General features: G+C 42.6%; 1 protein-coding gene across 3 annotated transcripts in view; it reads right to left on the bottom strand.

Annotated features, from left to right (window-relative positions):
- Positions 1-22,006, bottom strand: part of LOC116449335 (contactin-3-like) — a 96,550-nt gene that overhangs the window by 60,422 nt on the left and 14,122 nt on the right. For all 3 annotated transcript variants that reach the window (XM_032120765.1, XM_032120764.1, XM_032120766.1), the window contains one exon: positions 11,322-11,458. In XM_032120765.1, coding sequence (XP_031976656.1) covers positions 11,322-11,379 — 58 coding nt within the window. In that variant the 5' untranslated portion in view covers positions 11,380-11,458. The remainder of the gene's footprint in view (positions 1-11,321; positions 11,459-22,006) is intronic.

Raw genomic sequence — 22,006 nt, 5'->3', positions numbered from 1 at the left:
AGAAATACCTGAGTTCTGCTACTGCATTTATAGAAACAAATACAATCCCAGTGTTGCTGAGGAGAGTTTAATAGATTGAGACATGTATGTAAGGAGAAAACCCCCCAAAACACAGGGGGACCTCAAATCTTTTTGTTGGTATCTGAGCAGAACTGTTACGTGACAGACGCTCCATGTGCAGACTGATCCCCAGCCTAAGCCAAATTGCTCCTTGCAGGGTGATGTAATCCTCAAAAGTGTATCGTTAACTACGATTTAATAAAAAGTCATGGGCTGAAAAAATACAGTTTCATAAAAAAAGAGAGAAGACGTCTTGCTGCGCAGGGCTGAGAGAGGCAATAACAGGAAAATAAAATCAGGTACTGCATCTCTTCTCGTAAGTACAGAGAATTTCCTTGGTTATTAAATGAGACTCCCCACAACTCCCAGCCTGTGCTCTCTGTAACTACTCAGTGCCACTCTGTATGAGGAACAAGACATAAATACATAATCAATACAAGAGTAGACACAAGCAATGCAGTGTAATAGGAGCAGCTCTCTAAGTTCCATTGCTTCAGTTTTAAGACGCCTACTTTGCTCTGCAATAAACATCAGAAAGCAAAATACGCAGGTTGGCAGCAAACTGGAGCTCTGAAAAAGTGTATTTAAAGTAAGGTGATACCCAGGGAAGACATTTAAATTGTTATTTGCAATCTCTCCATATTTATTGGGCTGCAGCCATGGGTTAATTCAGTCAAAGTTTACTGTGTATTTATAAATCACAATATCAGAGTAACTCTGTACCTCACAAGACACCTGTGCTTGTTTCAGAATAACAGGAGCACTTAGGTTGGAAAAGACCTCCAAGATCATAGAGTCCAGCCATTCCCCAGCACTGCTGAGTCCCACTGAACCACATCCCTAAATCCACCACTACATGTCTTTCAGGTGACCTCAAAAGAAAGGACATCTGCTCTGCATTATTCGAAGAACAACACCTTCAATAAGATTAATATTGCCTAAAACCATGCCAGGGCACTCTACATCTCCAAAAAAAAAAAAAAAAAAAAAAGCAAAACAAACCTACATCTGCTACGTGATGAAGTCAAATTCTCTCAGCCACCCAGCCAAGCTTTCCTTTATCTCAAGTCCTCATCAAACGCCTTTTAGCAATGCCCTTTTTTTCTACAGTACAACTTGGTGCTGTAAGACACGTTCCAAATTGGCATTCTAAATCTTTATTTCAGTTTGAGGAGGCTCCACACCCAGTGGCTTTATGAGCCATGAAGGGTGGGGTAGGACACAGCACAGATATGTTTCTGTTGACTGGAACAATTTTCACGTTTGATTTTTTCTTTTATTGAGTTGCAAAACTACAGCTGAAAGATCAAAGCATTCAATTCCTACTGAACATTCCTATTAACTTCAATGGGCTTTAGATCAGGCCCTTAATGGGGTATTAATGTAATGTAAACATTTTTAAGTATTATCTTAATATTATCAGTCGCATGTTAAATGCGCTAACAAGACCCCATTAGGGTAATTCTGACAAACAAATCAAGGCCTGAAATACTTTCCTTAGCAAGGACTTGCTTTGATTTTTCAGTGAATATAAGCTCGGTTTTCCCAAATAATCCATATTCCAGAGTTTTAAGAATAGTCCTGCAACGCAAAAATCCTAAGGAACATCATTACTTTTCTTAAACATAGAAACCAAGCACACACAAGAAAGAATTAAAGTATTTTTCGTTTAGAGCTTTACCAGGTGAGGGGAGCTGTGCAGGAAATGCCAAAATTTTTAGTTATTTATAAATACTTTTTACAGAAATGAAGCCAGCACTTCATAAGGCTCTGGTTAAAAATATTTCAGAATTTAGGCATAACACCTAAAAATATAAAGATATAAAATCACACTGGCATCCATTGTGTCCCTTGTACTTCAGAAACATCTTACATTAATCAAGTCAAATCAACTGAAGTATTTCATATGAAAAAAAGACGCAGAGAGATAAAGCAACAGCTGCTTTTTTCAATCTCATTGAATGCCTTGAACCAACCAGCAGCTGCCCCTCACTGAGGGCGTGCAGCCTCTTGTATGAACAGGTTTTGTGCTGTGATCCCTGGGATACTGACGGCTCAAGGACCAGGATTCTCCCAGTTCTGCACCATGGACCAACAGGGAGAAGGGCTGGACACAAAGCTGGGAGCCAGCACAGCTCCTGCCCAAAACTCAGCCTTCTCCTAAGAGATTCCAAGCTCCGTGAAGAGCAAAATCATGGCAAGGCAAGACTCACCTCAGCTCAAAGCAGCGTTTTTCCCAAGTTATAGAAACCATAATGCTACAGATCATTACATCTGTATTTTTGGATGAGCATGTAGGTTGGCCTAAACTTTTTGGAGGAGTTAAGCTCATGCAGCATCCTAAAACAGCACTTAAGTTTCAGACCTCGTGAAGAAACTACACAGAAAAACTACGTCATAAATAGCTTTGGGAGGAAAAAAAAGTATTTTTTTAGCTCTCTATTTCTTGCTTCAAAATATTCTTTCCCTTATATTCTATGCCAGAAAGTCTCTGCTCTCTCCTTGCCACACTCCTCTCCTTCACAAGCTATTCATGCACAAGCTTTGAAAGATAGTAAGAGACAAGCAGATTTACATCAAGAAAATAAAGAGAGATAAGGTTGCTATGGGAATAAGAAGACAAAAACTGTTACTTAATCCAACATAAAAAGGATGGGAACTGGAGAGAGCTCAGATGGAATTGAAACTGTCACCCCAACCAATGAGGTTATGATCTGAAACAACTGCTTTTTCTCCCTCATTTCCTCTCTGCTTTTATGTAATTTCATTTTCTCGTCAGAATCTCTTTACAGAATACAATACTTCATATTAAGATTCAAAAAACTTTAAAAAATGAATTAGAAGTAATATTTTCCAATATGTTGCTCACTACTGTCACTCACTTGGCAAACTCTTGTAAAAGCTGAAATTTGTCCCCTCTGCAGCAATGTAGATGGAGATCAGATACTGGAAATGAACCTTTAGATTTTCTATATAAATTACGTATAAAAAAATAGATTCAGCCCTGTAATTGTCTTACTTTTAACTACAGTCTATGGCCTACAGTAAAGTTTTACATAGGCTAGTAAGCAAATTCAGGTTTAGGGTTTTTCTACAGCTGTAATCAAAGGCAATTCTTACAAATTCTGCAGGCAGAAGGAACTGTCACACAGCCCCTCTCCCCAGAAAGTCCAGGCACCATTACTGTCAGTAGTTTATCACAGAAAACACTGTCTCTTATCGCTGCCTGCTGGAATCGCTTCCCAGCCAGCACAAAACATCGTGGAAAGGAATGAACCTGTCCTATTTTCAAGTTGTTGATACAGGATAAATGTTTCTTCTCATTTTGAAAAACGTTAGGGAGAATGTCTTTCCTTCCACTCCACACCCCCTGAGCTGCCCTGACTCACTGAATATAGAGCCATATAACCTCCCTACACAGAAAACTTAAAAATGAGAAATAGCATGAAACCTTAAAATTCCCAATTCACAAAGTGTCTACCAGAGGATGATCTCTGGCAATATAAAGACTGGATATGATCTGGAATGAACAAGCTAAAAACTTTTCTTGAACATGCAGCACAGTTTGGAAGAGGAATTCTTATTTGCACCTTATCTCTTCCAAGCTATGCCCATTATCTCCAGTATCAAAATCTGCCATTCAGGTGTTTACCAACAGTGAGATCTTTATGTGCCACCTCTGAGGTACAGCAGAAGCCTTAACCGAATCAAACATCAAACTATCTGAGGATTTTCTTTATTGCTTTCAGAGTCATAAACAGCTGCACAAGGAATCAGGATAAAACGCACACTAATTACCCTTGGCTATGCAAATAAAGCTATTTTTAATTCAGGTTTAAACCATTTTCAAGTTCTCATTGCACAACAACTGCCAAAGGCAAGGGAACGCTGTGTTTCCCTTTGCTTCTTGCTGCATGCAGAGCACCTCGAGTTGCACCAAATTATTTTGCAAAGCAGGTGCAAGGTGTGACTTTGCAGCTCACTGGAGGCACAGTCTGTGAGGGTGGAGTGGCAGCTCTGGAGTTGCAAAATCTTCTGCTAATTTCAAACAGGATCCTGACATACTCTGCTGTCTCTGCTGAACAAAAGAGGTACTAATACCTCACACGTTACTTTTTACCAAAATGACACTTTTGAGAGATAGGAACAAACCTTGTTGTGTATTTAGGACAATGTGGCAAGTCTCAGTTTTGGGGCTCTTTTCACCCAGACCCTGGGGATCACACAAAAATTTCCAAAGTGCCATGAGGCTTTTCCCAGGCAATTTAGATGGAAACCTGTGTCATGTGCACAAGCTCACAGCCACCACAATCAAAGCCGGGTCTCCTCAGAACGCCTGGAATTGTGCTGTTCCATGTTTCTGTGTCCCTGCCTGTGACAGGAGGTGGGACTAAACGATCTTTAAGGTCTCTTCCAACTCAAACCATTCTCATTTTACACCACAGGGAAACACCCGGTTGGCTTCAGTATGGAATTCCTTGATTTGTATCACTGCACAAGGTCACTCCACACCCCCCCTTCTTCACTAAGGCCTTCTGGTCCCCTACGCTGAGTAAAATACTACAAATACTCGTAGTGGCTGCTTCAAATAAAGTGGTCTCTAGGCTCAAATGTTTCTCCACTCAGTTCCTGAACATCTGACCCCCAACTATGCAGAAATAAAGGACAGCCAAGCACATTTATGTGCCATCTTCTGCCTTCTACACCAAGGCAGCAAACACTTGCCTAGGAAAAGTTCTGCTTCCCTGCCCAAAGGCCTGGCTTTGAAATGCCTCTGACTTTCTTAAAAGACTCCTAAAAAGTCACCAAGAAAGTCATAACTCCATGTTCCATCCAAGGAGGAGAAAAACATCATGCTCTGCTAGTCAACTGTATTTTAATATTCTGTTTATAGTTATGGAAATTTGGCTCGTTTTAGCATCAATAAGTTCTGATTGTGCTAATCAGACAAGAATATAAATGAGCTTTTATTCGCTTAGGTTTTCAAACACGTATAGTAAATATGGTTGAGGTTAAGCTTTATACTTTACAATGCTGTGTTATTTTGTTACTGAAAAAACAGGGTGTAAATTGTGTTCTAATCCCTGACAAACACTGATCCCTGAAATCTCACTGCCGATACGTACATCCCGTATTGAAAAAGCTAAAGGCTACTATTAACACATTTGCTGTTACACAAAAAACTGAGAGGTTAATTACAGCACAAACACAGCTTTTATCCAAGGCACTGGCAGCCGCATATTTAAAATCACCAAAAATTAAAAACCTAAAGCATTCATTTTGAACATCATCATTAAAAACAACAACAACAAAAATCAGAACAGTTTCTACTGAAGAGCTTTTTTTTTTAAATACAAACTGAATTATTCTCAGTTCTGCTGTGTTCCTGAACATCTGCCAAATTATTCCAGCTTTAGATTTCAACCCAGTGTACCTTCTCTGTTTTTCAGCTGTCAGTCACAGCCTCTTTAATCTGATTTTTTTAACTCCCCAGTGTCCTGAGATTCCCAAGTAAAGGGCTGGAAGGGATGGAAGCCAACGGTCTTGCAACAACTTCCAGGACCTCACTTCTTCTGAAACTTTGACAGCGTTGGCCCACACTAAAGCCCAAAAAACACCTGAGGAGAGGCTCCTGCCCTGTCCTTGTCGTAAGGCAGGCAGGCTTCATGCTAAGGGAAATCAGGGAAAGCTGGGTATCTTCAGAAGTCACTTTTTCCAAGGTGTCTGGGACAAAAGGCCAAAGTAACGCAGCCAATAAGTACCCATAAACAAAATACCAAGCAATGATCTATCAACCAAGAAATTCAGCAAACAGAAGCCCTAAGGCACTGGAAGTTATCCCAACTCCTATTAAATAAATATTCAGCTTGTGGATTGGAGTAAGTATTCCAGTAGGGATTACTATCCAATGTATCCAAGTCCTACAACCTTTTATAGGAAATATATTGGAATTACTTGTTCTATTGTATTGCACTTTAAACTGCAGTAGGCAGAAGAACAAATGTAAGTAAGTACAAATGTACAGCCTTCATGCTCAGTAACATTTGCAGTAACAAAATTTTATTGCAGATAAACTGCTTGGAAATTCCTTCTTAGTAATTTATGTAAAAATCAGAATTGCCACTAGCCAAAATTTCTCCATTCAAATGCCATCAAACCTGCAATAAGCTTAATTAATGAAGACAAAGGCAGCATTTGTCTTGTTGAAATGAAGCATTAATTGTCTGAAGGTGAGGATTCAGCTTTAAGGTTAGACAGTATCTGCAGCACAAGGGAGCTGCTTTTCAAGAGGAGCTTGAAAGATAAAGCAGAAAGCAAGGAGACTCTTCAAAAGCTATCAAAGGTCTCTCTTCAAAACGAATACGAGTATCACAGCATTTTCTGCACCTATGGAATTAAACATTGTACCTGATAAGAGCATGCACACCATGGACATCCAGACTCCTGGAAATCCATGAACTTGGAGGAAGGCTGGGATGTCAATGAAGGTCTTTTCATGGGCTTTGGACTGCCCCATGTTTATATTTAGCTAACCAGAGAACAGATCCTCATGAAGGAGACTGTTTCCCCCCCCCCTCCCACCTAATTCCAAGTGAATAGATTAAAACTGTGGTCACCTTCTCACTCATGAGTGCCCAAGGCTGCTGCAGGAGGACTGAAAGAGCTGCAGAGGAAGGCAAGATTTACCCTGGGACACAGCAAGAGGTGAAGCTGGGTCTGCACTAAGCTCCCACCATCTGTCAGCTCTCAGCCCAAACACACCCACAGCAGGACAAATTCCTTCCTTCCTGAGCCTGGACACCGGGCTGTGTCCTGTGAGCTGTGTCCATCCCAGTGGAGTTGGCTCGGGATTACATCGGGGTTCAGTGCAAAGGGAAATCGAATACGGTGTCCTTCCATATTTACAGCACCCATTTTGCTCCCTCTTACCAGGTCCTGAAGCTCCAGACAGGAATTGCTACTCCAGTTCCCCAAAGGACCAAGTGCCATCAGGGCACTCAGGAGGGGTGAGGGCCCTACAACAATCAGAAGCTGCCAGAAGTTACACCTGGAATTAATCCATCACTTCACCACAGCTCACAGAGGAGTTCTACCCTTGCACCGCTCCTGTTGTTTTGCATGCTTTCCTCATTTTTATCTTTGAAGTTGCTCTTCAGAGTAATTTAAACATAATAATGCTAAAGTGTGTGTTTTGAAACTCCTCTCCTCATAAGGCAGACATTTTGAAACTCCATATATATATATATATATATATATATTTAATGCTCAATAATCACCTTTTTACTCCCCAAGGTAACTGGGCACCAAACACTTCAGAAAAAAAGCAGAAACTCTTAAGACCGGTTTCTCATTTTGTAACTAACTCAACCCAAATTTTCTGCCTATGCCAGGAATCCTGGTAGTGTTGCACAAGCTGTCCCAGCTAAACAATTCTGACAGTCACTATTGGCATAGCTGCACTTGAACATGATGGCTGGACATGTATAATGCACAAAAAGGAGATTACTATTAATATGCAAAAGCATTATGCATCAAGAGCCAGGCTGGCTCAGTCTGAAGGCTGTAACTCTTAATGAAAACTGAATTTGAACAAGAGTAGTAAATGATGCTATTTATTTTTTTCCTACAAATGGACTTTTAACCACACAGACACTCACCAAAGACTAAATCCGAAGAGGATATTTCTGCTTTCCTTGTGGCATGATTTAATCACAACAGCAGAGCAGTAAGAAAACAGAAGGTTTGTTTTCATGCTCTTTGGAAAATAAAGAAAGAATCATGCTTTCCAATTTCATAAGTCTCCTAAACTTGATACTAAAAAAGAGGAGAATTGTGAATCTGATACATGACATTACTGTGCCTGAGGGCTTAACAGTTTATTTCTGTATTAGACTGAGAAAATGAAATGAAAAAATGAAAATGAAAGCAATAAAACCACCTGAATTGACATAAAGAAATACATATAATATGATCTAGTTTTAAACTCAAGCAGACTACTGAATAAGGAATTAGAAGAAAAACCTCCCGATTGGCAAATTTTAGCATAAAGTGATAGAACAGGAACCAGGCTTCAATGTCCAACTAGTTTCTGTATATCACAGTGGTGCTTTGGCTGTGTTTTTGTTTGTGGCTTTGTTGTTTTTTGTTGGGTTTTTTTTTTTTTTTTGGCCAAGGCTTGCAATGGCTGGAGGAAAAAAATTTAATAGTTATTTTTGTTTTCCATATTTAAATAAAGTGCAGCAAAGACAGTGCTAGGATACACTGTTTGTGGTGGCAAGGAGTCAGAATTTTAGGACCTGGACATGACGTTTGAAATGTGCCTTTTCATCTCCTGAAGGAGAAAAATTTTATACATTCACACACAGAGTCCTCCTTGTTTCAATTCTTTGAACTCTCTCTTTATTCACAGCTTTCCTTCCCCTTCAACCATCCTCCAAAAGTTGTTTTTCCTGTTAATTCTCAGGAGAACCTTTGAAACCACACCTTTCTGGGGAGGAGACAGTGGTTGGTTTTAGCAGCAGCAAACAGCAGAGCATTATGAGTGAAGAAAGCGGTGCCTGTGCTCGGCAGGGCTGGAGCAGCCCAGGCACTGCACTTTGTGCCAGCTGGGGCTCCCCAGGAGCCTTCTCCTCCTCTCCAGTGGAGCAGGAGAACGAAGCCAAAAATTTCCAAGAGCGGTCAGAAAATGCAGCTGCCTCACAAACAGCAGGGAGGTTTTTACACACTCATCTGATGGGGCTTCACCTCGGTTCTCTCAGATGTTCACTGGATTCATCCTCACACATCCCAGACAGGAATTGCCACCCCCCTTCCCCAAAGGGCCAAGTGCCATCAGGGCACTCAGGAGGGGTGAAGGCCCTACAAGAATCAGAAGCTGCCAGAAGTTACACCTGGAATTAATCCATCACTTCACCACAGCTTAGTTTGGCACCTTCACTGCTGATGTTGTTTTGCATATTTTACTCATTTTTATCTTTGAAGTTGCTCTTCAGAGTAATTTAAACATAATAATGCTAAAGTGTGTGTTTTGAAGTTCCTCTCCTAACAAGGCAGACATTTTGAAACCCCACATATGTATATTTAATGCTCAGTAATCACCTTTTTGCTCTCCAAGGTAAATGGACAAAAAGACCATGGGATCATTAGTCATACATATGTAATCATACCTCAGCAAACAAAAACCCAAGGGCCACTGGTTTTGTTCATTAGATCCCCCCACATTCCCCTCTTTGATGAACTACGAAGATTCACATCAGATAAAGGAAAAGCAATTCAATATAGGACACTGCAATAAGGGGCCTGGTTTGAAATACATTATCTGCAAAGACAGAGAATGTCAGGGTTTATAAGCCAAGATCAGCATCATCTCCTTTTCTGCAGCTATGATGTTATTTCATAACACTGAACTGCAGACAGGTCTTACAAGAACTGTCTTTTTGCTTATAGGCAAAGCACAAGAAAAATGGTTTTCTATGGGGAAGCAGAATACCTGCTGATCTATCTTAGTAAGAGGTTAAAATAACATTCTCCAAACGGTTTGACAACTTGTTTTTACATTTACAGCGTGCTCTTACTAAAATCTGTTTTGAAATCAATTCAGCTCCAGGATTCCCCAGTGGATTTTAGCAGCCTGCTGTTCCAAGGGTCCACTAAAGATATTCGTGCAATTGAAGCAAACAGGTGATGTTAGCATTGAACACATGCCCAGGCTCCAAATATTAGATTTTTATGTCAGGATTGAGCCCTTCTGCAGAGTGTTGAGGGTCAGGCAGCTGGAAAAGCTCAGCCCCTGCTGTTCAGAAAATTGCATCTGGTTCCAACTCTCTCTCTCTGCAAGTGCTGACTGGGACTCCACACAGCATCCCCAGTGACAGCAATTCAACCACACTAAATCAGGGCTGTACCTCCATGGTGGGTGCTTCAAGGCTCCTGAGCAGTCCTGCCCCACCACACCAGCTTTTGGAAATAGGAAAGAGAGCTTTTCACTTCACTTCTTGCTGGTCCTCCAATCTACCAACTCCCCGTGGCCACTAAACTGACACTTGGCAAGCACCCAGCTGCAGGGAGTGACCTGAAACAGGTGCAAAGAAGGGCTGGCAGGATGGACACAGATTGGTTTAACAATGTCACTTCCCTTTCTTTAAAGTTCTTGACTAAGCCAAAAGCAAATCCCAGCCTTCTGAGTCTCCATTAAAAGCTAAAGCCATCTACCTTGGAGCTGCGTGCAGGATTCCAACCCTCCTGAGGACAGCCAGGACACAAGCACTGGTCATGGGAGGAAGGAGATGGAAGGAGAGGCTGGCACAGCACAGGATCAGGAGGGAATCACAGCCAGGGAACTGCCCAGGGCAGCCACAGCATTTCCCTCCATCCCCCCCTGCAGTGGAGTTCTTGGAAAGCAAACTCTTCTATCCACAGCAGACCCTGGGGATAAACCATTTGGTTTTCATGCTTCAGCTGAAGTACAGGCACTGCCCTCCTCCCCAGAGCTGCGCTGACCATTCTGAGGAGGATGCACAGGGTGGATTTGGGCACCACCCTGCTCTTGGCAGGCCTGGCAATGCCAAGGGGCACAGAATTCACCAGAGCCAAGCCCTGAGGACAGGACAGGAGCCTCTCCCCTCCCCTCACACACCTGGCATCACTGGGGATGCTGCAGAACAAGCTGAGCACAGAGATCACCAAGGAAAGGCAGGGACTTGTGCTCCTGTGAGCGAGCACTGAGCTCGATCAGGTGAAGAAAAATGACTCTGCAGAGCTGATGTGGCAGCAGAGAGGAGACCTCAACAGCAGCTCCAAACACTGAGAGCTGTCTGGCACAGCAAGAAAAGCAACCCTCTGCACCAATTCAGCAATGACACAGTGCTGCTCCTCAGGCACAGACCCCATTCTAAAGCAGAGTTTTGAGAAAAGCTGCAGCAATCAGCCTCAGCAAGAATCTGAAGTGTCCAGTTAAAGACAAACACGTATTGCAGCTCTTCAATCAGCACATCTACAGTGCACTGCTACCAAGAGCATCCTTCATGCATTTAAGTATTTTCTGCTTGCTTGGAAGGCACATCCCTGCGCAGCAAAGGTTCTTTTAATTCACTCTCTTCTAATATCTTGCATTATTTAACACATCTATTGTATGCTTTGTTTCTAAACTCTACAGAACTTCCGCATTTCAAAGCCTCTGGGTTCTCCTCCTCAAGTGCAGTTGAAATTGTGAATCTGGGAACTTATGCACAGTTCTAAAAGAAGTCAGAGATTATTGTTACCTGCAAGGCAGCCAACAAATGACACCAGGATCAGCTGCTTCCACAGCAGCAGCAGCATCTTCAGTTGCCTGAATTCAGGAGTTCTGGGTGTCTCAGGGGAACGGTGTGTTTAAGTCTTTCAGGTGGCAAGGTTTAACCTGTTAAAAGAACAGACATAAAACTGAATCCCTTGACGGTCCTTAAGAACTGGCTTCCCTTGTTAATGTACTTTTAAATAAATACAAAGCTGACAGATCCTTTCATGTTCCTCTTTTTAACAGGACTTAATCCCCAACAGAAGGGTGCACTCATATTTCACATTTTTTCATGTATGTAAGGTGCTGCTCCAGCAGGAGCAGAGCTGACAGGTAAGTTGATTTTGCAGTTCCCACTTCCCACCAAGCTCCAGCACTGACTTATTTGTGAGATACAGTGGATTTAAGGGAAGGGAGTGCATGAGGTGCAGCCATACACAGTTCAGCAGCTGAACACATCTGTGAGGAGCAGCTTGTGCTGCACTTGCCTTGTCCAAACCATGCTGGCAACAACACAAACCAGGAACTGATTTGTACATATACAAACCATGTACAAACTGATTTGTACATGTACAAGCCATGTACAACCCATCCTTTTTTTGATGTACTTGAGTGTGACGTGCTCACTGATGGCTTTTTTAGTTTTTAATTCCTCTCTGGACTTCTGCACCAGGTGCAATGACAAGCAATAAACCAATTTACTGCCACTTCTACCTTTGTCACTGGCCAGGTGATAAACCCTGTGCCAAGGTCTACTAACCTGGGTATGACATTATTTTAGTCGTATTTTTTCCCTAAAGAAGCTTCACAATATTTTTTCTTTAGCTGTAGGACAACTGTGGCCTTCATATTTTCCAGATGCCACTTCCACAGCATCCTCTTTCTTCAGAGGAAGGGGAGATAAGCAGGACACAGCTCAGACTAAATGATTCCCTCTGGAATAAGCCTACAGATCAGTGCACAGCAACATTAAGGTCAAGAAAGCAGCTATTCATTCTGAGGAGCCAAATCTGAGCTGTCTGAACTTGATGTTTCCATGTGAACTGGCTTTTTTTTTTTTTTTTTAAACATTAGAATTAAGGGTTTAATATTGCTGTAGATCAAGTGTTTGAATTTCCAGCTAAGCTCCCCAGAAAACGAATTCAAACAGAGTGTGTCTCTGATACATCCCCAGCCTACGATTTGCTAGGAGAATTTACTCTCCTCCAAAACACATCACCCTTCGCCACAAGAAGATTATTTTTTCCTCATCCTGCTATCCCTGGCTCACGTGGGACCCACTGTCACATCCACACAGTGCTGGCAGTGGCATCCTCTCCCTCGTAACATTGAGGTTCCTGCTTTCCCATTTTTCCCACGTGCTTCTAAACCAGAAAATAAGCAAATCCAACCCCTCACATCTCTATCAAGTAATAGCTATTGATCCCCCAGCAGGAACCTGCTGCCAGCAAAGCTGGCATAGAGGAAGGCTCACTGCAGGGATACAGCAATTCTCAGGCACCTAAAATGGGAAGGGGAATATCCCACCCCAGGGCACAACAGTTTTAGGAGCCTCACCCAGTTCTCACAGATCTCAGATCGAAAAATGTTCGTGATATGCAACTAAAATGTTACTGGCTTCCAAAAGGAGCGATGGAAGTACAAGAAATTCTGTTAATTTTGCATGTTAAAAACCCCAAAACAGTGCTTTGGCAACAGTGCAATTCTTCACAGAATCACAGAATATCCTGAGTTGGAATGGACCCACAAAGATCGTAAATCCAACCCTTAGCCCTGCGCAGGACACCCCGAGGGTCACACCCCGTGCCGGAGAGCATTGTCCGAACTTTTCCTTGAGCCAGAAAAAAAAAGTCAAGTCTCACCAAGTCGGGGAGGAACCTGTTCTGCAGCAGATCTCCAGTTCTAGAGAACTTTAATTTTCTCATTTTCTGTTTAGTTTTTGGTTTTGCTTTTTTTCCCTTGGCAAAGCAAACCCAAAGAAACCCAAAACCAGCAGAACAAAACCGAACCAAACCAACAAAAAAAAAAAAAGAAACACAAAAAAGGCAAACCAAAACAACCAAAAATAAACCAAACAACAAAAAAACTTCTTGTTGAAGCTGAAAACTTGGGAGTTGGCCATTCCTCTCCCTGTGTTTCCAAGGGGCACCTGCACAGCCTTCCCAAAGAAAGGCTACCCACAGACAGCCAGAGGCAGGTCCCAGACACTCCAACTTGGGGCTGCAGAGCTGAATCCTGCTGGAGCACCACCATCACCATCCCAGCCCATGGAATCCAGGGATCCCACAGCTGCAGCGTTTGCCCAGAGCAGCCAGAAGAGCAGGAAGGGAAGAGGGGAGGAGGTGAAGCAGGAATACCAAACTAGGTCACTTTTGTGTGTCAGCTTTCTTGCAGTCTTGCAAGGGGAAAAAAAAAATAAAATATGGAGAAGCTAAATTAATTTGGTTTTGTTCTCTAAGTGCTCTGGGCAAAGCAGAACATAACAGATCCATTTCAGGCCAGACAAAAACTGCTTTGGTAGAAGCTAAAAAAAAAAAAAAAAAAGAACAGGAAAGCTTTGTGAGTATAAAATCATAAAAATACATCCCCAACCTCTGGCTGCATTGTATCTTAATAAATTTTAATACCTAAAGAGAAAACAGTAGCCACCAGCTAACCTTGTAAGATTTAAATTACTTTAAACACTTCATTTTCCCTGCGTTCTGTGAGGTTTTGCTACCCTAGGATCTATTCCTGAATACCCCTGTTTCATTTTAAAAGCATCACACTTAGGAGTGCTCAAATTTACAGCTCTGAGCCAGATAAATGTACCCTTACACTCAATAATATCCGTTCTTTAAAAGATGCAAACCCAGATGTACACCCAAAGTATGAACTCACTGAAGCTTCTCCTCAGTTCACTGCTTCCCCACAAAGGAAACAACCCCAAAGCAGTTTTTCTCTGCAGAGAGGTACATGAAGGGCTATGAAGCAGAGCTGCCCCTGGCCAAGTTGGTGGGCTCAGGCTGTTCATAGGCCCTTGGTCAATGCTTGCCACTGCAGAAAGCTTCTGGCTTGGAAACTGCTCCAAAAAAACCAAAAAAAATCAAATATTGAACACCACAGCAGCTCAGCTCCACTGTGACCTTTTCCTTCTTATTGCAAGGATCTGAAAGTTAGATCCTCTTCAGAGATTAAAAACCCCAAAACATCACATTGGAAAGGCTGCAGTGAGTTGCCTTTTATAATATACATATGCCAATTATTTCTCCTGTGGAAATAACCTGCATCAGAGAAATCCACTGCCAGTGCAGGGATCCAAACCCAAGGACAACGCCGAGCCTCTCTGTCACCTTCACAGCTCTGACATAACCCCAGGTGATTTTCAGGTCCCAGCCCTTTGCCTCTGGCTTTTGTTTCCAAAATGTCCCAGCTTACAAATTAATTTTTAATTTAATATTAAAATATTAATATTAAAATATGAATTATAATAAAATGACTCAATGTTAAAAGTTAATTTATGTCCCCCTTTACTCTGTAAAGTAAAGCAAACGGGCAGATCCACAGCACCACTTGGGGGCTTTTGGAAATAAAAGGACCTAAACTGGTTCCCCCAAAATTCAGCACTTTGTACATAAAGGCCAGAAAGAATAAAGAAAAACAGCACCTGCTGTGGTTGGAAAAGATTTTAAAGAAACAAAGTAATAGCCAGAGAATACGCAGAAAGAAATAGAAATCTACTTTTTAAATCAGAAAGCTTCCTATTACTAGGTAGTGCTCTGTTTTCAGAGGCCAAAGTTATTTCAAGGCAGTAAAAAAGCAAAGCTGTGAAGTGGTGCAAAAAAACCAGGAAAAATGAACAGATTTCATTTCTTTATTATATATTTATTTAACTTTTCTCTGAAAGTCAATTCTCATGAGTTGCTCCAACAATTTTTTTGAAGGAAACAACCAGTTATCCAGAAGAAAAAAACCCCAAACCAATTACCAGACAAACAAATTAAGTAGGATTGGAGCACAGACAAAAAAAAAAAAATTCAGCTTCCTTTCTCTTCCTACAAAATTAGCCTTCCACGACCTATGAACTGTCAGATCATGTAACATGGCAAGTGATGTCTGAAAGAAATAAAACAAGGAATGTCTGAAAGAAATAAAAAGTTTGGGAAAGGTTCAAGAGTCAGTAATTTCATTCAGTGACCTTAATTCTTACTATGCAGAGTCAAACATAAAAAGCAGCAGTTCCCTAGAGGTGGGATTTTTATTTCTATATATAGAACTGGAACTTGTCAGAGCTGGCTGGCAAGTTCATTTTAAACTTGGAGTTTGAGGTGGAGGAATTTGTGGAGTCATCGAGTGTAAATTAATCAGAAATTCCTGGAACTCAGGAGAGCTATGGAGACCCAGAACTTATTTTTCTGTATCGATCACAAACTACAGCACAGAAAATCAAGTGATGTCCTGACACTAGAGGTCAGCAGATCTTTGCTAAGGGAGGGAATTATTAAAATCTCATAAAATCATGGAATGATTTGGGTTGGAAGAGATCTTAAAGCCCATCCAGTGCCACCCCTGCCATGGGCAGGGACACCTTCCACTGTCCCAGGCTGCTCCAAGCCCCAATGTCCATCCTGACCTTGGACACTTCCAAGGCAGCCCCAGCTTCTCTGGGCACCCTGTGCCAGGGCTTCATCTGGATAAATCATGAGATTTACATCCTGGTTAATGGTACAGTCATCTCCACAGGGCAGCATGAAAAGATGAGGTGCTGAACACTCCACAAGCTCTAACAGGCCATTTTATTTTTTAGGGAGGGAGGGAGCGATACCCACTTCTGATTTCCCTCAAAATGAAATCAGCAGTTGTGCAAAATCCCCCAATCCACTTGGTTTCAATGAGGAAAGAGATGAACAGTTCAATCTTCCCCATCACTGAACCAAGCCTCTGCCTCCTACAGTCCAAGCCTGAAAGGCACCAGTGCCATGATGAAAATATTCCAGCCTTGCATGGAAACTCCACACTTCCCTCTCCGTGTTCAATAAAAAAAAGATTAGAAAAATGTCACAAACACAGGCTTTTGAAAATCCAAAAGAAAAATAACTAAAGCCCTGTGGTAGTTCTCCATTTGCACCTGATCTATCAAGCCACTCTTTTCCCTAATACCAGGTAATCTCCACATTTTGCTGCAATACCAACACAGCCCAGTTTACCTGGATCTGTGTTGAGATAAATCCAACTCAAAAGTGCTGGAAGTATCTGCAAATATCCAGGCAAGGCTAGGCTTGTCCAATGCCAGAGCTGACCACTAATTATTAAAATCAAACTGGTATTTGTTATTTGTTGCACTGAAGCAGAGATGGTGCCAGTTTAAGAAGAGAATTTAGAAGGGATTTTTGTCAGTTGAAGGAAAGAGTTAATTCAGTTTGACATCATATACCAGGCAGGTCTAGAGAGTAAAATATCAGAGTAATCTCATGTTAGAGATTAGAAAGGCTTTGGGAAACAAAACACAGAGGCAGTATTGACCAGCACAGAGGCAGCAATGGCAGCACACTTTGGAAAGGAACACGAATGCATCTACTACACCTGAAAGGCAGTCAATAAAAAAAGATTGACCAGTTAAAAGCTACAGCAGCAAGACAAAGGACAGAGTTAAAAAACCTGCTAAGCAATGCTGGGGCTTGTTCCTAAGATAAGTTTAAAATGGTGCTCCAAGGAAAAATGTGATTGCTCCAACTCCTTTGGGATCTCATTAGATCCTGGCTCCATGGCAGCACCACTCATTAGGAAGCTGCTTCCCAGGTAGCCCCTGTGAGGTGCCTGTGGCTCTTCCTCAGCCTCCTGTCCCTGCAGGGGCACTGACAGGAGACAAATCCTCCTGACCCAGCTGGGCTGTGAGCACAAAAACCAGCAAGGAACTTTCATAGAAACTTCTCCATTCCCAAGCACTGAGCAGGATTAAAGTTCTCTCCAGTGTGCCATTAGCAGAGGCCTAGTTAAAAGCATCATTTTATACAAAATTAATTTACAACAGCTTAATATGGAAGAAGCAGCAACTGTTCTGTGGAGAGTTTTATTACAGCTTCTCCTGTCTGGCTGCATCTGTCGACTCTCAGCCATGGTCCCCTGCCTGCCCAACCCATCCATCCTCTGCACTTGATCCAAACCTCCCTGGAACATGGATCACACAGGTGGTTCTGCTCTGCAGAACATCCTCCCTGGCCCTGCACTTATTTCAGTCCCTCCTTCTCCCACTGCAGCAAAGAATATTTGTAGTGACTGAATGCCCAGTCTCTCCACATTCTCATCTCTCCACTCTGGGTGTCACAGAGCATCTCTGCTTTTTGTGTCTCATTCCTCACGACATTCCAACCCCTGAACCCACCAGCAGGGTTTTCTGAACTCTGTATCTGCAGTTCTGCCACCTCAGAGCTACAACCACTAAAAAACCTTTAGCTCAGCTTAGCCTGATGCCTTTTCCTGGTCTTAAAATCAAGAGTCATACACGGTTAGAAGGGGAAAAGGGACTTACCTTGGTATTTATTTTAAGGATCCTTAGGTGCACACGTCCAGTCACATGCATCGAAATGCACTCCGCAAAATGCCCACCCCAAAAGATCTGGTACAACATTATAGGTGTTACTAATTAGCACATCTATCAAAGATTCCCCAATGAGAGGCTCGAGTGAGCCCCCCCTCCCCAAGGGGCCTTCCCCTGGATGGTTCTATCTCAGTTTACAGAATGTGTTCTGGAGGGGACTTTGGGGTCTGGGGCATACTGATCCCTAGCTGCAAAGCTTCTAAAATGTTTTGTCTCTTAGCTTGACAAACAAGTCCAAGAATGTAAGGGAAAAAGCACTAAGAATATAGAAGTTGTAAAAAAGGTATAACAGGGGTATAAAAGAAAAGGCAAAAAATCTTCATGGCATCAAGCCTGTACCCAGAGAGTTATTCCATCTCAACAAAAGCAGCGTAGTTGCAAAGAGAAAATAACCGAGGAATGACGTTTATCTTAAAGTCCTCAGCAATCCTGCTCTCTTTTAAGACCATCACCTTCCACAACTCTGTGCATCAACCACTTGAGAGCCTCTTTACATCTTGCCAGAGGTTTTTACTTTCCAACACCTGTGGAGACAGCTCAGCTCAATCAATCCTGGGATGCCCATGGGAACGCTTCACAAAGAACCAGCTCTGCATTCTTCCCGAAGTTTACTGGGAAATGTTTACCAGACTCTCTTGAAACTATCACCATGTAATCAGTCATGAGACACAATTTAAAATTAGTAAGTCTTTGAAGCAACAGCAACTCCACATCCAACATTCACTAAAAGGCCAATTCCCACCACAGTGACTCAAATCCTGTGACATGTTTAGTTCCTGCCACTGGAAACCGTTTTTGGTGTTGGTGCACTGAAGGTGTTCCGCTGACAGAGCAGGTTAATTTTTCAAATTCAAAATGCAGCTATTAAATTAAATCAAATCAGAATCATATTGCCCTTTTCTACATTACTTAGTGAAACATCCACACATCGAATTTCTGTGGAAATCTGCCTTGTCTCATCTGCACACAGACTTTGCGTGGCCTGGTTAACACCAAAGTCACTGCCAGGCTCCAAGCAAAACCTTCATGCAGTGCCAAAACTGTACTTCCCAAACATACAGGAGGGAAGGATGTTAAAAACCAAATACTTTCAGGCTGCCGTGTCTTGGGAAGAATTCTTCACCTGTGGTAACCCAGAATTCTGTGTATTTAGCACAGAGAAAAGTTTGAGATTCCCTGCAAGTGTTAATAACATTGAAAAGTAGATATTCCTATTCACCAGTCACTGCCAAAAGCCAACTTCAGCTGCTACTTTAAGTATTTCCATTTGTACAGATACATTTCTCTGTACCTCAGTATTATTAAATGCCTTCCCAACCCATGGTACATGACAGCAAAACAACCTCTTGCAATTAAACCCCTGCTGATTAACACAAGAATGTTAAAACTGCAATGCACCCTTGATGACACGACCTGTGCTCTGCCCACTAATTCCTTCTTTCTTGGAATTACAATATTTCAAGCCAATAATCAACTTGAAGAATTTTTCATTTTTTTTTCCAGACCTATCACAAATCAAGTATTTCCTCTGTTATTTTCAGGCCCCTGTTCCTACAATTTGCATGCCTGAGGCTCTCCCCCTGTAACCTACCAACTCCAGACACCCTTTTGATAACACAGGTGGGTCATCACCTCAACCAGGCTTTCCAAGACAGGTACTTTTAGAGGTCAGGAATTCTGTGAACCCACATGACAGCATGTCACAAATCACTTCAAAATAATGTAGGGCTTGAGAATTATGAGAAATAAATCAGAGCTGTTGGGGGGGAAAAAAAAAATGAAATATGAAGTTGGGTGAACTCTGGCTTGTGCAGCCACAGTGGGGGGAAAGGGTGAGACCTGATTTATATTTCCATAAGAGGAATGACTCCAACATCTGCATTTGTGTTACAAACTCTCCTGAGCCGCCAGGACTCACTGCCAGGAGCACAGGAAGCCTTGGGATGGAGAAGCTGCTGCTGCCAAGTCAATATTTAATCCGTGAAAAGAAGGGTGACCACTGGAATCAGAATGGTTTGGGTTGGAAGGGATCTTAAAGCTCGTCCAGTGCCACCCCTGCCATGGGCAGGGACACCTCCCACTGTCCCAGGCTGCCCCAAGCCTCAATGTCCAGCCTGGCCTTGGGCACTGCCAGGGATCCAGGGGCAGCCCCAGCTGCTCTGGGCACCCTGTGCCAGGGCCTGCCCACCCTCACAGCCAGGAATTCCTTCCCAATATCCCATCTAACCCTGCCCTCTGGCAGTGGGAAGCCATTCCCCTTGTCCTGTCACTCCATCCCTTGTCAATAGTCTCTCTCCACCTTTCTTGTAGCTCCTTCAGGAGCAAGGCCACAATGAGGTCACCCCAAAGCTTCTCCTCTCCAGGCTGAACAATCCCAGCTCTCCCAGCCTTTCCTTCCTCTCCATCCCTCTGCTCATCCTGGTGCCTCCTCTGGGCTCTCTCCAGGTCCTCCCTGTGCTGGGCCCAGGGCTGGGGCAGCTCTGCAGGTGGGGTCTCACCTGAGCATAGGGGCAGAATCCCCCCCTACCCTGCTGGGATCTGCCCAGGATATTTTATGATCCATTTCTCATTGCCATGTCCGGAGCCTTTCTCCACACACACAGTCCCTGGTGAGGCACCAATAACAGCATTTCTTTCAGAGCACTTTTGGTGCCATCCACTACAAATCACAACTTCAAAAGCCTCTTTCATCCTGCACGGTCGCCCCAATAAAAACTCATCCCTTTCCATTGCATACATAATTCCACTTTGATATTCCTCGCCAGAACAAAGTTGATCCGTGCCTCTCGCCGTGCCCCAGCCGGAATTAACATCCACGGCCCGCATGGATCGCTGCACGGAGCCCCAGGAATGCTGATCCATGCTGGCTGCCCTGGCTCCAAGGGTCACCTACAGCAATTTGTCAGCAGTTCCCTCTTCATCAAAAATTTAGAGGCTGCTGAATTTCCAACGATGCTACAGCCCACAGTAAAACCATCTACCTCAAACATTTCAGAATGTGCCGTTCTCCCTCATATCTCTACTCAAAATCACAGCATAGGACAGCAAGATCCTACCCCTCAGATGGGCTTCAAACCCCAGGAAGTGAAATTCAGGCAGATGCTGAACTGAAGCATCCAGGGAGCAAAGTGCCACAGGGTGACAACAGGCCAACAAGCACCTAAATGAACAGAACCAAAAAATCCAACACAAATCTGAAGCGTCTCCTCAACTCCCTCCCAACACGAAGATTTAAAACAAATTAAAAGTGAAACAACAAAAAAACCAACCACAGGCAGCCCATTATATGCCACAAACAGCAGTGCAGTCAATCCACTTAAAAAGTGCTGACAATATTACTCTTCAACTTAAAAGAATGTAAAACTCAACACAAAAATACTCTCCACATCCAAATGCACCAAAATTTACATCAGCAGCACCCTGTGTTTAACTTCTCCTAAGGAAGAAGTTACTTTGAATTTCAGAGCTCTCTATAACAAATATTATTGCTCTTAGTCCCAAAAATCCTCATCAAAATGAGCACTCCCGCCTGCCTGGTCCCTCTCACTACAGGAGAGACTCAGAAACTCAATCAGAGCAGACAGAAACAACATTTCCAACCCACTAAACCTCCCTCACACTGACAATTTAAACTGCAACATACGAGAAAAATCATTCTGCGATGAATACCTCTAGAGCTGACAAATTAAACAGTCAGTACACTTTAGGCTTGAAAAACCCAAGAGACTTTTGAGGTGAAACAGTAAAAGGTGTTGCTACCTACACATACATACACAGGTATTTACAGAGACATAAATATATATATGTATTTGTAGCAGTCTAATTATGTATAATAGACAACTGCAGAAAAATCTCTTCTTTCTCACCCTCTCTTTCCTCCTTCCAGGACTCATTAGTGCTCAAGTGCCTACAAGAAAATGTATTCAATTTAAATGGTATTTTTGTCCTATGCCCAACTCAATACAGGAAGAAACCCCCATACACAACCACATCTTTAAAATACCCAATCCAGCCTTAAAACATGACCTGTGCATTGCACTAGGCAGGAATTTTCCAGAAAAAGCAGTACAGTTACTTCTTTGTTTCCAGTGGAA

Source organism: Corvus moneduloides, chromosome 11 (assembly GCF_009650955.1).
Source record: "Corvus moneduloides isolate bCorMon1 chromosome 11, bCorMon1.pri, whole genome shotgun sequence".
NCBI lineage: Eukaryota > Metazoa > Chordata > Aves > Passeriformes > Corvidae > Corvus > Corvus moneduloides.
This window is presented reverse-complemented; position numbering and strand designations above follow the sequence as displayed.